This window comes from Tachypleus tridentatus, chromosome 4 (genome assembly GCF_004210375.1).
Source record: "Tachypleus tridentatus isolate NWPU-2018 chromosome 4, ASM421037v1, whole genome shotgun sequence".
In the NCBI taxonomy this organism is placed as follows: domain Eukaryota; kingdom Metazoa; phylum Arthropoda; class Merostomata; order Xiphosura; family Limulidae; genus Tachypleus; species Tachypleus tridentatus.
Genome location: NC_134828.1, coordinates 39039105 through 39054948, shown reverse-complemented (window position 1 = coordinate 39054948; position 15844 = coordinate 39039105). Strand labels below are relative to the sequence as shown.

The window sequence follows — 15844 nt, the reverse complement described above, 5'->3', positions numbered from 1 at the left end:
AAGAAAGAGAGAGAATGGATACAAGTGTACAAAATTACAATAAACAGTCTTTATTCAAATACACACACTGTGTGTGTGCACTTGCCTGATAAGGCAGGTGATCAGTTTCATTTAATAACTTACCCCTAATTGTCTAGTTTTATCCACTTCCCTGGTCATTTCCATTAGAAAATAAGAAATGTTGTAACTTCAAGGTAATAATTGTGAGCTGCCATTAAAAAAACTACTATCTAGCTTCATAACTGAAATGTTACTTTATATGTGTATTTAACCCTCAAGCAAAAAGGTGTAACATCCATGAAATAACACAGAGCAATTGGTTGCTAGAGCAACAGTAACCTTTTTGATCAAGCATTGTGCAAAAAGTGCCATATATCTGAATAACTGGCAGATTTTGAGAAATTCTATATTTAAAAAAAACAACAGAAATCATATAGTACACTTACATATTACGATTAATTCCATATTTCATATACAAAAGGTGATGAGTTTTACAATAATTTTTATACAAACTGAAAGGGCAGTGTATAACAGTTTGTTATATTCACTTGAATTATGAAAAGCAATGTCACTGTGTCAAACATTTAGAGACACAATTCAAAGAAGGTTACATACTACAAATATGTCATTAATAAAGTGACATCACTAGTTAATTTTCTTTCCTAGTTATTCTAAAAATGGTATTAATAATTCACAAAAATAATCACAAACAAATTCCATTATGCTTAATTAAAAATCTTGCATATATCATTATTTTACAGTATACAAGACATCTTGGTACACGTATCCTAATTAATCGAGTCTGTATTAACCCTGTATTTTCCATAGTCACTCTTCCTGAATGAATTTAAAAATAGTTAATAAATAATAAAATTAAAAATATTTTTCTTTATTCATCAATAAGTGAACACTGAATATTAAAATGTTTCTTTTTTTTTCATAACCTAAACTAAGTGTAATAATTTAGCACAAACTAGCCAAATAGTGAAAATACAAAGAACAGCTAATGTGCATGTGCTTCCATCAATTGGCACTAATGTTTACAAAATATTTTAATGTTTACAACCCCAGAAAAAGAATGCAGAGTTAACTAATTTTAAATCTGATCAAACACATTTGCATTAAAATACATTATAATTACATCTGTGTCCATTAGTATTCTGTTTTTAGCTATAAAAAATTATTTAAAATAATTAGATAAGCACAAAAATATATTTGTTTTTGATTTATACTGGACTAAAAAGAAATACAGGTATATGAAAACAAAAGCAAGTAACACTTAAGATAATTCTACTGTCATAAAGATCTCAATATAAAGAGTTGAAATTATAAAATTCACTTCCATTACATTAAAATATTTCTCATATTAATTATATTTGGAGGTATTTTAATATGAACATCAATTAAGATTTCAAGATTAGATAGACCTTAAAAACCCAGTATTATTCAAAGTTTCTAATTGCAGTAAAAAAACTATTTCAAACATAAATATCTTATAACTCAACAGTTTTAATAACTAACTGATTACATTCTTGTTCTCCTTAAACTACAGTCTCACAATAAATGCCAACTCAATTGAGAGATTTCTTCAAGTCACTGAAAACTTGTTCAGCCTTCTCATACTGTTGAAGAAGAAGAAAAAAACAAACAAACTGAAGTAACATAAAAATAGGAAAGGTAATTTTTGTATTTACTCTGTTTGTTGTAATTATTGGCAAATATAAAAGTCATTCTCTGTTCGTAATGCTCTCTTTGCTGGTAACCCTCAATCTTCTGTTGGTAACATTCAAATTGGTTCAGTGGTTTATCTCACACAGATGTATCAACTTCAAATCCCAGTCAAGAGGGGATTTTTTATAATTGTTTTAACAGTTATCATTTTCAGACCCAGCTATTAAAATATTAGTAAAAACAGAACAATATGATAATTTACATAAACAATTTTAATTATTTGGTAATATATGATTACCAAGATGGTTGCCACAGTAGTTACAGTGCTCACCTATCATGGGGGAGTCTTGTATTCAATTTCAGAGTGGGAATTTTAAGGTTTTTTTTTTCACTATTATATCTGTTTTTTAATATATTATGATATCTACCACACGCTCTTTGAATATTAGGAAAAATACAATTATAGATTTAACCACAGATAATACTTTATTAAATTATAAACACCAGTGATATACAAGTAAAAAACTATTCAAATATCTTTTCAACCCAATAAATTATGCCACAATAGATTAATATTGATATTTCATCTTCAGTGAGAGATTTTGAATAATTTAGTCAAACAATTTATAATGATTTTTTACAAAAAATTATACCTTCAAACATTTGCCCTTCACAACAAACTTCTAAATTATCTTTACTATTATAAATAATAAATCACAGGGTCAGATATTTGATCACGTAGAAATATTTCTTCATGAACTGGCTGTTTTTTCCCTATGGTTCAGTCTATGAGGTTTTATGAAAAAGCAGATTTGAATGTAACATAAAACATAAAAATATACATAAGTTAAAATTAAAACCAAGGATCACTTACAGGAAGATAACCAAAAATACAAAAAATATGTTTTTGTGTAACAGTTGAAAAAGAATAAACATGTATATAGTGTTACTGTAATATAATCAATTTTTTAGAAAACATGTTCATTATACATTTATTTGGATTTAGTTTTCAGAAGAAAAATTATTCAGCATTTACCATCACATGATGGGCATTCAGATAATTATTAAAGCAAAAGGCATATCTTACCTACAAATATAGTATTTTGCATCATTAATAAGGTAATGAATGTAAATCAAATAAACATTTATGAAGACTAACAATAACATTCAAGGTTGATCACACCTTATTTTGATTTATGGTGCAAAAATCAAACTGACTTTATTGTCAATGCATGAATGAAAAGTGCTGATTATTAAATTTTCTCAGCATAATTTACTATACACAATTGAATGATTCACACAAATTACACTGATTAAATAACTCTTCTGAAAATTAGTACACAAGAAAATGAAAGAGTATTTTGAAATAAAATATTTTATCCAAAGAATTTTCAAAAAATTGTTTTATATAGCTACAATTTTGTTGTTTTTTATTAGTGATGTAGATTTTGCTTACATTGGTAGAATCATTTGCTTTGTGACACACACACACACACACCATGTTTTTACATTTTTTGAGCAGAAATACAATAAAGAATAACACAAAATTAAGAATATACAGATGTAAAGAAAGTGGGTGATAAAAGAATGTGAAGAAAACAAATCTGTTTACAGAAGTCAACTAAAACGTCAAACCAGAATTATTGTTTATTGAGTAATAATTAATCTGCACATAATACATTAAAATATAGTTCTTAAAAATTAATTATATTTACAAGATGATCTTTGAAATACTAGATTCAGTATACTGTACTGAATAATGTACTTTTCTGAAAACAATATAAACTTAATATCACATTATATCCAGTGCTGTATTACACTATGTAACAAAATTTTTACTCTTTCTTGTCCCTGGGCAGAAAGTGTTATTTCCCAACTGCTTATGCTTAAAGTAAATGGAAATGACCTATTTTTCTCTTCAAACTTTGCTTTTGTGACCTGGGTAATAAAATTTTCAGATTTACCCATTTTCCAGAGCATTCCAAGTATATTCAGTGCTGAGTAGTTGATAGAGAATTTTCTTGAACTTACAAGAATTTTCAAGACATTCTAGAGTATTGTAAAAGCCTCAAAGCTGTGCTGCTCCATAACAGGAATAAGTATCCATGTCTTGCCCTGGCTCATTCGATGCACCTCAAAGAAGAATACAACAGTGTCAAGACCTTGTTAAAAGCCTTGACGTATGATGAGTATGGCTGGGAGGTTATTGGAGACTTCAAAATGGTGGCATTCCTGATGGGTCTCCAAGGAGGCTTTACCAAGTTTCCCTGTTATTCCCTTTGGAACAGCAGGGACACCACAGTGCATTACAACAGGAAGCACTGGCCACAAAGGAGTGAGTTCTCTGTGAGGAGGCACAATGTCAAGTGTGAGCCACTAGTGGCCCTCCAAAAGATATTGTTCCCACCATTGCACATAAAATTTGGTCTTATGAAACAATTTGTCACAGCTCTTGATAAGGAATCTGCAGCCTTCAAGTACCTTTGAGACTTCTTCCCTAAGCTGTCTGAGGGAAAAGTCAAAGCTGATGTCTTCATTAGGTCACAAATAAAGAAAATCCTGGAGTGCACAGAATTCCCCAAGAAGCTCAGTAGAAAGGGTAAAAAAGCTTGGGGCATCTTTGTCATAGTGGTTCAGGGCTTCTTGGGTAATCACAAGGCTGAAAATTATGTGGAACTGGTTGAGGCTCTGGTGATGAACTGAGGCAAAATGGGCTACAGGATGTCCCTAAAGTCCATATTCTTGATGCTCATCTTGATAAATTCAAGGAGAACATTAGAACATACTTAGAGGAGCAAGGCATGTGCTTCCACCAAATTATACTGGACTTTGAATGCCACTACCAAGGAGTGTATAACAAAAACATGATGTGAGACTATATTTGGGGACTGATACATGAAAGTGATTTACACTATGGTCGCAAAGCTTGAAAAACTACTCACTTTTAAGCATTTTTCTTCATTTTTGTATGTCTTTAGTATAAATACATGTAAATCTTGATTCATATGTTATTTTATTCAGACCTTATGTACACGAAAATGTGCAAATTTGCCTGTTTTTACATAGAAAATAGGTTAATTTCTAAATTTCATTATCCAGGACACAAAATCAAAGTTTGAAGGGAATAATAGCCATTTTCTGTCCTTTTACAACATAAGCAATTGAGAAATAACACATACTATCCAGGAACAAAATTTGTGTTACATAGTGTAATCAATAATATAATAACTGGTACATGTTTGGCTGCTGATTCTGATTTCATTCTGTTTGGCCAAACATTTTTTTACACCAAAGGTGTTTTGGTTAGTTGTTCCCACCATTGCACATAAAATTTGGTCTTATGAAACAATTTGTCACAGCTCTTGATAAGGAGTCTGCAGCCTTCAAGTACCTTTGAGAATTCTTCCCTAAGCTGTCTGAGGGAAAGGTCAAAGTTGATGTCTTTGTTGGACCACAAATAAAGAAAATCCTGGAGTGCACAGAATTCCCCAAGAAGCTCAGTAGGAAGGATAACAAAGCTTAGGGCAGCTTTGTCGCAGTGGTTCAGGGCTTCTTAGGCAATCACAAGACCGAAAATTATGTGCAACTGGTTGAGGCTCTGGTGACGAACTATGGCAAAATGGGCTACAGTATGTCCCAGAAAGTCCATATCCTTGATGTTCATCTTGATAAATTCAAGGAGTGAGTGTTTCCACCAAAATATACTGGACTTTCAATGCCACTACCAAGGAGCATATAACAAAAACATGATGGAAGACTATATTTGGGGGGTTACACTTGAAAGTGATTTACATTACAGTTGCAAATCCCGAAAAATTACTCTTTTCTAAGCATTTTTGTATCATTTTAGTATAAATACATGTAAATCTTGATTCATATGTTGTTTTATTCAGACCTTATGTAAACGAAAATGTGCAAATTTGCCTGTTTTTACTTAGAAAATAGATTAACTTCTAAATTTCATTATTCAGGTCACAAAAGCAAAGTTTGGAGGGAATAATGGCCATTTTCTGTACTTTTACAACATAAGCAATTAAGAAATAACACATACTATCCAGGAACAAAATTTGTATTATACTGTGTAATCAAATAAAACAGATCTGATAAAATTTTAAATGAAGGCAAAGGAAGATTTCATGCTTAAGAGAATTACAGTTTAGTAAGACAATACAAACCACAAAATATAAATTAAAATGACTCAGTTTTAAAACTAAACAAACAGTAGTATTTGGTAGTATTCACAAAATGTTTTGAGTAATTTTTTACAAGATATTTAAAACAATTCTTACATAAACACAATTATTACAATTACTGCTGTCGTATATTATGATTTTTAGATATCCTGCTGAACAAGATTAGGGTCTATTAAAAAAGAATATCAACAGTTTTCATATTATAGCATATGGGTCTGTTTACTTCCTTGTTTATAAATTGAGTCTATCAATGAATTTACTATTTTTCAAAGAGTCAGTACAAAAAAATACCACAAAACTTAGTCAAACACCTGTAATGTAGAAACACAATCCAACACAAAAGAAATGTCCTGAGCCAGACAGAAATGGTTGCAATGTGAGCCTCCTATTGAAACTTTACTGAGAAAAAAAAGTAAAACTAATTACAATACCCTAAATAGTAATCAAAAATTACATTCTTATAATTTTGAGAATCTATATATGAAAAAAGCTTCCAAAATTTTGAAAATCTCAGAAGTTTTTAATATAATTCTGCATAAGAGGAGAGAGCCTAGCCTGAAAAATATAAAATAAAATAAAATGACAAAGCCAGGCTTCTCGCACCTTGTACATCTTACTCATTAAAATGTTAAACCATGAAATCCCTGGGTAATTACCCAAAATGTCAATAGAAAATATGTTTGTCTATTTCAAAACATTGCAGTAAATTAACAGCTACCTTCCCTTCTAGAAAACATGATTAATAACTAATTAGCAGATTCAACTTCCAAATGTAGTTAAAAGCGAGAATAAGCCATCTTGTGTATTTGAGCTACTCATATAAAATAAAATTTTGAATAATTTGCATATTAGTTAAGGTGTTAACCTACAGATATTTCCTTCCCCTTTATTTCCAGGTTCTCTTTAATTGTAAAACTACTGAAAACAATCAAACTATAATGTTGCTTAATAAAACAAAATCATTTACTCTTTCCCAGTAAAAGTGTCTTCTCCACAAGTTCTACAAGTATAAAGGCAAAAACAACTTTAGAAAATTGTAAAATAAATTGTGTCATAAAAATTCAAAAGGGTTTTCTTATACAATACAAAAGAAAAACCCTTTAACAAAGAAATACAAACAGAGAAATGTATCTTTTAACACAGATAAGCACATCAATATATTAAAAACGTTTTAACATAAACAATCTATACATTTATAAAGGGGTTACTCTGACACACTACACAAAATCAACTATTCAAAAACACTTTCACAAAGCAAATAGTATGAACTACACAGAAGTCATAAAGAAAACTCTTGAAACTAATTATACTAAAAACGTACATGCATATAAAGCAAAAAACAATTTTGGATATATGCAGGACATGAAGTTATCCATAAACTTAACAAAATCACAAGAAAATGAAAATACGTGCAGACATCCTAAAAAGGAAAGGAAAACTTTACCAGTAATAACACAATTAAAATGTACATTTTAACACTACACAATGTAAACAAATAAACTTTATAAAACAAAAAGTATACACACACACACATTTTTTTATTTATATATCACCACATTACTGTACACAATTTATAGAGGAGCTGGACCTCAGCCAATTGCACTTCACAGCTTTCAATGCTATTGTGGTATATTCTGATTCTTAGATTTCCTGCAGACACACAAGTGAAATCTGTTATAAAGGAATATCAAAAGGTTTGATATTACAATATACAGGTCTGTTTATTTCCTTGATTATGATTGGCTCTGTAAATGAAGCAAGTACTATATAATCATGTAACAATACTGAATATCTTTGATAAAAGATTAAGTGAAAACACTGCAAGATTACATGCTTAAGAGAATTACTAATTAACAAAACAATACAAAACACAGCATATAACAGCTGACAAGCTGGACATTAAAGATTTGTCTCAGTTCTCACTCCTCTGCTCCACCACTGGGATGATTTGTGGTGAAGTGATAGGCAGTAACGTCTGATCTCCTGGAGTACATAAAGCTAGCTTATTGGTAGCCTATGGTAGAGCCTGTATGTATTTACTGATGAATCTTCTTCAATGAACTATTATAACAAGTGTAAACCCTGTTCCTAAAGTTGTCAGTATTGACAGAAACTCCAAAACATACAAAAAATTAAACATAAAGCCCTTATCAATGACTCATTCCATCTTCATAGTGCAAAATACAGGGTCTGGAAAGCAAAAAATGAGTGTTCTCCACAACTGGTTAGTTGGAAAAAAGGAAAGCCAAAATAAAGACCAAGAATTTGATCTTAAGTAGTAAAAGTAAAGATTTAAAATTCAGGATAAAAGGAACTCTTAATTGGTCAGAAAAGTTTTGTCATGAGTACGAGTTAAAGATGTAATATACTAGTTGTAAAAATAATGTCTTAAAATATCCTTTAGGAACAATGTGTTAAAAGTATAAACTTCAATGGTCAAGATCTGTACCTACAGGCTTCCATGTGTTCACACTTAACTGGCCTCATTAAGTACAGCCAAATAAGTAGTTCCAACTTATTCCTCCTTGTTTGCTGAGCTACTCAACAACTGTATCTTGACCTTTCTCGGGCTTCTGAGCCACAAATTCCATTCCTGATGAAACCATGGAATATGATATTTATCAGTAAAATAGTTACAGCTTATCAATGTGCTAGATGCAAATTTCATCTGAAAGCTGGATCTCGTACATGAACAGACAAAATTGTCAGAGTACTAGTTGTAGACATGTCTCACAACAGTTTAGCAATGGGCACAAACCACAACCATACACAGTGTCCATGCTGGAAACTATTTTCTTAAAATGCTTTAACGTACATACCTTCTGCAATATGACAACCTTCACTAGCTGCACATAAACTCCTGCTAATGCAGTTTTCAGCAACTTCACACAGACATATGGACACTGTGGCACCTCTTTGCTAGAAAGTGGGTCATACGTAACCTCTAAAGGCAGACTCATTTCCCAACCAAACATGTGCATGTTGGGTGAACATCCAATTGAACTATATTCAGTAATGCAATACACCATCTATATGTATAGCAAATGTTTTCCCAATTGGTTTAGTTGGAATTTACAAACTTTGAAACTATATGCTTGAAACTTTGTATCACCAATTCTGTCAAATCCACTGGGCTGAGGATGATAAGGAAAGATGCTTATTTTCACTATCCAAAATGCTATACACAGCTCATACACTTCAATTTTTTAACAAGGCATCAAATAGTCTATCCTTTGTTTTGCTAAAACATCAGGAATGGATCGTGCTAGAATGTTGACCAATGAGTATATGCCTTGGCTCATGTTTTGAAATAATCAATAATGACCACTACTTGTTGATTACCTCAGTCTGTTTTGGTTAGAAGACCAGTCATGTCCAGGTATGTTCTATGGGAGGTTCCAACTGCATTTGCTATGGTACATGCATTTGAGGAATGCCTTGGTAGGCCTGGCTCTCTACAGAAATCCACCTTGTCTGTTTACAACAAGGGAGGTGTCACCTGTAGCCCAACTCAACAAAATGCACCTGCTTGAACATGACAGATTGTGTTGGAAACTACCACAATATCTACTTCCAGATTTCTCCTCTCCAGCAGTTTATCTGAGGTGATCACTTCAAACTTCACCACAGTATATTCTGTCTCTATCAGAGTACAAATATCTCATATGGTACCTCATGGTCTCTCTCCACAGATCCTCAAGAAAGTTGGTATCAAAAATGTTTTCTGAATCTGTGGCAAGGTATGACTTCAAATGAAAATAGCATAAATCTTCCACAAAGTTACCAAAGTTCTCAGAGGACTTCTACTTTGAGTCTTGACCTAACCCTGGTAGATGGCTGTTTCCCAATAGGTCAAACTGTTGGCAAGTCTTGGCTATGACTATGTCCCAGTTTCCAAATGCCAGACCATCTGTGCTCAAGACCAGGCACTACATCATTAGTTACAGTCAACATCTTGCCTAGAACACTTTATGAAACAGTCAAGGTTTTCTGTGGCTGCCCCTTTAAACACTAGCAGGGTAATCTGTTTCATTTCTACCATGTTCATAGTGCATATCCTTCCATAGCAAGCTTGCATTCCACCTCCAAGAGGACATTGATGAAGGTACCAGCAAATAAGCAGTATCTAAGATCCTCAAATTCTGCTTCAGGATTACAAAATGACAAGCCATGAGTTGTCTATAGTCTGGTTACTTTTGACCTCAGACTACTCCACGAAAATGTGCTTCCCATTATGAAAAGGTTTTCTGTTGCTTTGACAGTATGTGTCTAGTTAGTAGTTTTTATTAACTCACTGTACCTTGCTTTTCATTTGGAATTCAACTAAGCACCTCCATTCATGAAAAATCTCCCTTCTGCTACTTCATTTAATGTTATTGGAGCTTATCCACTAACAACACCTTGCTTATGACCTTTTTCCTCATAGAGTGCCTCACTTCTTAGAGTATCTATGCTCTGTGATCAAATTTCACTCCTTTCCTTGCCAGCAAGTGCCTGTTTCCTCACCAACAGGACCTTATATCTGATTTTTAGACTGATAACATCCTTTCATTAAGAAGTTCTCTGCCATTCCACTAATTACCACTTCCATCCCAGGTAAGCGCCTGCTGTTTTGTCTGCCAAAAAAACAGCTCATAATGGTGAAGTTCATCTCCAATGATACCTTATCCCCCTCTCCACTTCTTCATGCTGTGGGAGGCTTCAACCAGCAATGGGGTACTTGTCTTTTGGCTGGCGAGTGCCTATGTTTTTGTAGAGTCCATCCTATTCAGACTGCATACCACCCAGGCTATCCTCAGTTTTCACTGTCTCCAAGAGTCAACTTAAGAGGAAGAATCTCATTTGCCCCTTTTAGATACACAGATAGTGTTGATCAGTCTTGGGTTTTTGGCATTGACTAAAGTCCATGGTACAAAAGAAGGGTTGCCTTGCACCCAGTCACCATTTCTAGAGATCACATTTCCTCAATTCCCAACTTCTCTTTCAGTTTGCAATGTTTTTTGTCCAACATAAAAAGCCATTCCTATTTGGTGTACTTACTCGGATACTATATAGTCTCATGACACACTCACTTTAGAAATCATAGACCTCCACAGTAGCATTATCCAAGATTACAGCACCAAACTTTATTCTTCACTACTACTCTGTGGTATATTTTGATTGATGGATTTCCTACAGAGCAAGAGTTGAGACTGCTAAACAAGAAGGTTGACAAACACAATAATATGGAATATGTCTCAGTTTACTCTCTGACCTTTAGATGAGATTATCAACAAAGAAAGAGTCAGAATTAAAAAATACAATAGTCATCTTTATTAGCCAAACACAAACAAAGATAAAGAAAAAAGGGTCAAGTGTCATTTTGGGTATGTTGAACCAGTGAGAGATGAGTGTACAAACCTTTAATAGTTTTCTCACTTATCTGATGTGAGCTTTCACTACAATATAAACAACATTTAAAAAGAAAAGTTTAGCTAAATAACAAAACTCTAGAGTTAAGAAAAAGTTAAATGTTTATGTTTATGAACATCTCTAACTGAAAAAGGTAATATAACCTCTAAAAATCTTTATCTAATATAAATCTTATTAGTACAGAAGAACAAACAAAATAATAAAAACAAAGTCAAGCTGCTCATGACAACCTTCACATACTTGTCTCAGGGCCATATACAACCAAACACAGGATTGTCGAAGTTTTATAACATTATTACTGAATTCCTGAACAGAAAAAGAAAGCCACCTACCTTCAAGACATCACAATAAATTAAGACCTATCTAACATGCCTAATGGACCAACATATTATACAGTGATCCACAACACTACAGAAACAAAATCTATTAAATACTCCTGGTCTTATTTGTTACCATTCAAGTTGAAGTTACAAACTAGGCTGTTCCTCACAGAATATAATATGATAGAAATAAGTAGATGAGTATGTCTGTAGCACTTTAATTTATACATTTAGTCCAAAATAAAACACAATAAAATATGGATGAATACTTATTTTTCATATGTATAAAATGTCCACTATGAATGTAATGGCACTTGTAAAATGGGACACTAAACATTTCTTAAGTTTTTCTTCATTATTATTGGATATAGATCATCATACACAAAAAACTAAAATATACTTTATAATTAATTATAAATGATAATATTCCATCATGTATATGGTTATTAAAGCACATACAATGCATACAGACAAACAAAATTAGAGTATAATTATTTTGGCTTACTGGGTACCCATAATGTATGGTGATTTAACTTATCAACATCTCACTATGTGCATGAGAAAATTAAATTTTTACATGTAAAGTTTTTATTTTCCACATTTGTCCTTTCATTCTCACACAAGTATAAGAAAACAGTGTTTGCACAGACCACCATTACTTGACTCAAACAAGAAGTGTAGGCTTTAAATTCAATGACAGGCAACTAGCAATAATTTGTCAAAAATACTGGTTTTCATAATCTATTTATTCTGACATGGGAAAAAAAAAAGAACTGCTGGATGAAATCCCACCTTACTTAAAATTAATTTTGTTGAATTTATTGTAATAATTTGACCTTATTGTTTTCAAGCTTTACAGCAACAGAATTTTATGCGTTTAAACAATCCAGTTTCATAATAAAGACACAATCTAAATCACCACTTTGTTTTTCAGATGTAATTGAGTGGTCACTCCATGTATGTGTTAGATGTACAATAGGGTTATTGTAATAAGTATTAATTATAGCTATAAATTAACTCTCATCAGCATATCAACTGGATCTCAGTACAAAATTACCATTATTATAAGCTCTAAATTGAAATTCAGCCCTTTCAGCAGGGGAGATGTTATAAAGTGACAGCCAATCTCACTATTCATTGGTAAAAGAGTAGCCCAAGAGTTGGCAGTGTGTGGTGATGACTTTCTGCCTTCCCTCTAGTCTTACACTGCTAAATAAGGGATGGCTAGCACAGATATTCCTCATGTAGCTTTGCGCAAAATTCAAAAATAAACAACAAATGTATCCTTATAGTAGGCTATGGATAAAAAATTAATTAAGCAGATTATTACGCACAACTATAGAACAAAGCTTCTACATAATATGGCATTATAAGCAATAATAGGAGGGAACACTTATTTAGAAAGGAGATGTGCATACATGCTTACCACTATTTCTGTATGTTATAGAGCAATCTACATGTATAATGATTGCCAATGATAGTATGTTGGATTCAACCTGGATACCAGATAACATCAGATCATATTTACATACTCCTGTTCTGAAAACAGTTGTGTTATGTTGATTCATGGTTTATGCTTGACAAATGCATGAAATGTTATAAATTTGTAACAAATATGTAAAAAGGTGTACATTGGATAAAATTGTTGGGTTCCATCTGGACCCCAGGTATGCTGAGAAGGGCTCAAACTTAATATTTCAAGAAATATTATAATTAAAAAACGTTTTTTTTACTTAAATGTTCATTTATACATGTTAAAACATATTGCACTTTAAATTATGCCTTCACAAAGATTAAAATTTTGAGATATATTGAGAATATGGTTGTTTTAATGGAGAGCCTCAGAAATAGAGTCTCAGCATTTTGAAACACCTACACTAACAAGATACACATATATTTATATCAATAATATTTTTTATCATTTTGCATCCTAGGTTTTCCAATAACATAATTAATGGAACTTGTTATAATAACTCCTACAAGAGCTGTTTATCATTCACGATTTATTATAACAACTAAAAGTTAACAAAAGATACAATATAATTACCACATAAAATATTTGGTTGTTTAGAAACAGACTTTAAAAGTTAAGAGTTCAACTTAAAGTTCAAGAGTTCAAATAAATGCCCTACTTGGTTTTTGAAACAGATTCTTTCATTCCTATCAGACATTAGATCCTAGACCTGAAGTACATGGAGGTTACATTGCATACTATCACTGGCTGCAGTTGTAACCTCTTGTAACTTGTATACAGTTTCATTTACCTGAAGTAAGCTGAAGTTCACAATGAAGTTTGTGCAATAAAATGATTATTAAATATGTGATAACGTTTAGGTTCATATTTGTTTTGCATTAGAATTTAACTATAAATGTAAATCTAAGTTATTTATTTACAAACAATGGTTGGTTGGTTGATTTAGTGTTTTATGGCACAAAGCAGCTAGGCTATCTGCGCCAAACGTCAGGTAAAAAGATAAAAATAAAGTAAATGCAGTAAAATTCATTAAAGGAAATGAAGGTAAAAACAAAACAGCAATTAAAAAACATGAATGGCATAAAACTAATGTTGACATCCAGTCTACAATGTTAAGAGAGAAACCAGAGTAAGAGAAGTTGTAAAGAACTTTCTCTAGCAAAATGGTAATGATCATAACCCGCCAAGAAGACTAACATGTAAGTACAAGAACCACCGTCAGTCACCTGAAGTTGGCCTTTCCAGTCCTGGTTCTGGGTTATGTGTCATTATGGCCAGTATCAAAAAGTAAAGAAATAAAAGTATTAAAAGACATGCAGCAAAACTGTAATAAGAACTAACAGGTAGTCTAGTTAGAACAACTTCCTCCTTCCAAACCTTACAGAAGCTAGACAGCCAAAGTCCAATATAGGGTTTTATTTGGAAAAGCTTGTTGTTGCGTTGCTCACTCCAAGTTGACTGCCAGCTAGCACAAAGCTGAGCCTTGAATACATGACCATAGATAGATTTAGCTGCTGTGTCTGCAAGCTCATTTCTGTGAATACCAACGTGGCCTGATATCCAGAAAAACTGGATAGAAGTAGATGTTAATGAGAAATGGGCCAGTCGGTTTTAAATATCAGCGAGAACAGGGTGTGAGCCAACGTGAAGTGATCCCAAGGCCAGCAGAGAACTAAGGGAGTCAGTATAAATAGTGCAGTTGGAGTACTGCTTAGCTTCAATATGATCCAGGGCAAGAGATATGGCATACAGTTCAGCAGTGAACACAGAGCTGTAGAGGGGATTCTGCGAGCAACCACCAAACTGCAACAAACCATGGCAGAGCCCACAGAGTTACCTGATTTGGAACCATCCATATAAATTGGAATGGAAAGATTGTTCGAAAGATGTTCAGTAAATAATAGACGGTACTTCCAATCGGGAGTATCTGCCTTTCTCAGATGACTTGAAGAAAGGTCATATTTGGGGACTGTAATAAGCCATGGTGAGATGGGCTGACCAGTGGATTCTGCAGTGTTACCCAAGGACAGACCCAATTCATCCAATTGCGCCTGGATGCAAAGGCCAAAAGTATGGCCCACTGAGGAAGGAAAACACATCCCCAGGTGGGATGCTTTGGAAAGAAACAAAGTTTCAAAGAATATAGTAAAGACAGTTGCAAACAGCGAAGGTGCAGAGAAGGTTCATGAGATTCTACGTATAAGCTTTGAACTGGGGAAGTGCAGAAATCCCCAGTGCAGAGTCGAAGTCCTTGATAATGAATGGGGTCCAGCATCTTTAAAGCCAAGGGTCTCGCAGAGCCATAGGCCATTGATCCATTGTCGAGTTTCGATCAAATAAGAGCATGATATATCTTTAACATAGAACATTGATCTGCTCCCCAACTGGTGGTAGAGAGGACACGGAGAATGTTCAGTGCTCTTGTACATTTGACCCGTAGCTGCTTTAAGTGTGGTATAAAGGTCAGCTTATGGTCAAAGATAAGCCCCAAGAACTTGGTCTCAGGGACCACAGGCAGCAAAACTTCACTGATACGGAGTTCAGGATCAGGGTGAACACCCCGTTGGTTGCAAAAGTGCATGCAAACGGCTTTAGAGAGAGAGAAATTAAAGCTGTTCGCTGTGGTCCACTTCAGTACACGACTCAGGGCAGTTTGTAGTTGCCACTCAATATATCTCATGTTCGACGACTGACACGAGATGTGAAAGTCGTCGACATAGAGCCCGTTTGCAACAGTGAGAGGGAGTTGTTCAGTGAGGGCATTAATCTTTACA

General features: G+C 33.3%; 1 protein-coding gene across 18 annotated transcripts in view; it reads right to left on the bottom strand.

The window, feature by feature from the left end:
• LOC143248888 (kynurenine aminotransferase-like) overlaps positions 1 to 15844 on the bottom strand; it is an 85675-nt gene that overhangs the window by 28695 nt on the left and 41136 nt on the right. For 2 of the 18 annotated variants that reach the window (XM_076497788.1, XM_076497798.1), the window contains one exon: positions 28 to 1622. The exons of 11 other annotated variants lie outside the window; for them this stretch is intronic. In XM_076497788.1, the coding sequence (XP_076353903.1) occupies positions 1572 to 1622 (51 nt within the window). In that variant the 3' untranslated portion in view covers positions 28 to 1571. 5 more of the 18 variants (XM_076497794.1, XM_076497795.1, XM_076497787.1 and 2 more) reach the window with 5 other exon arrangements.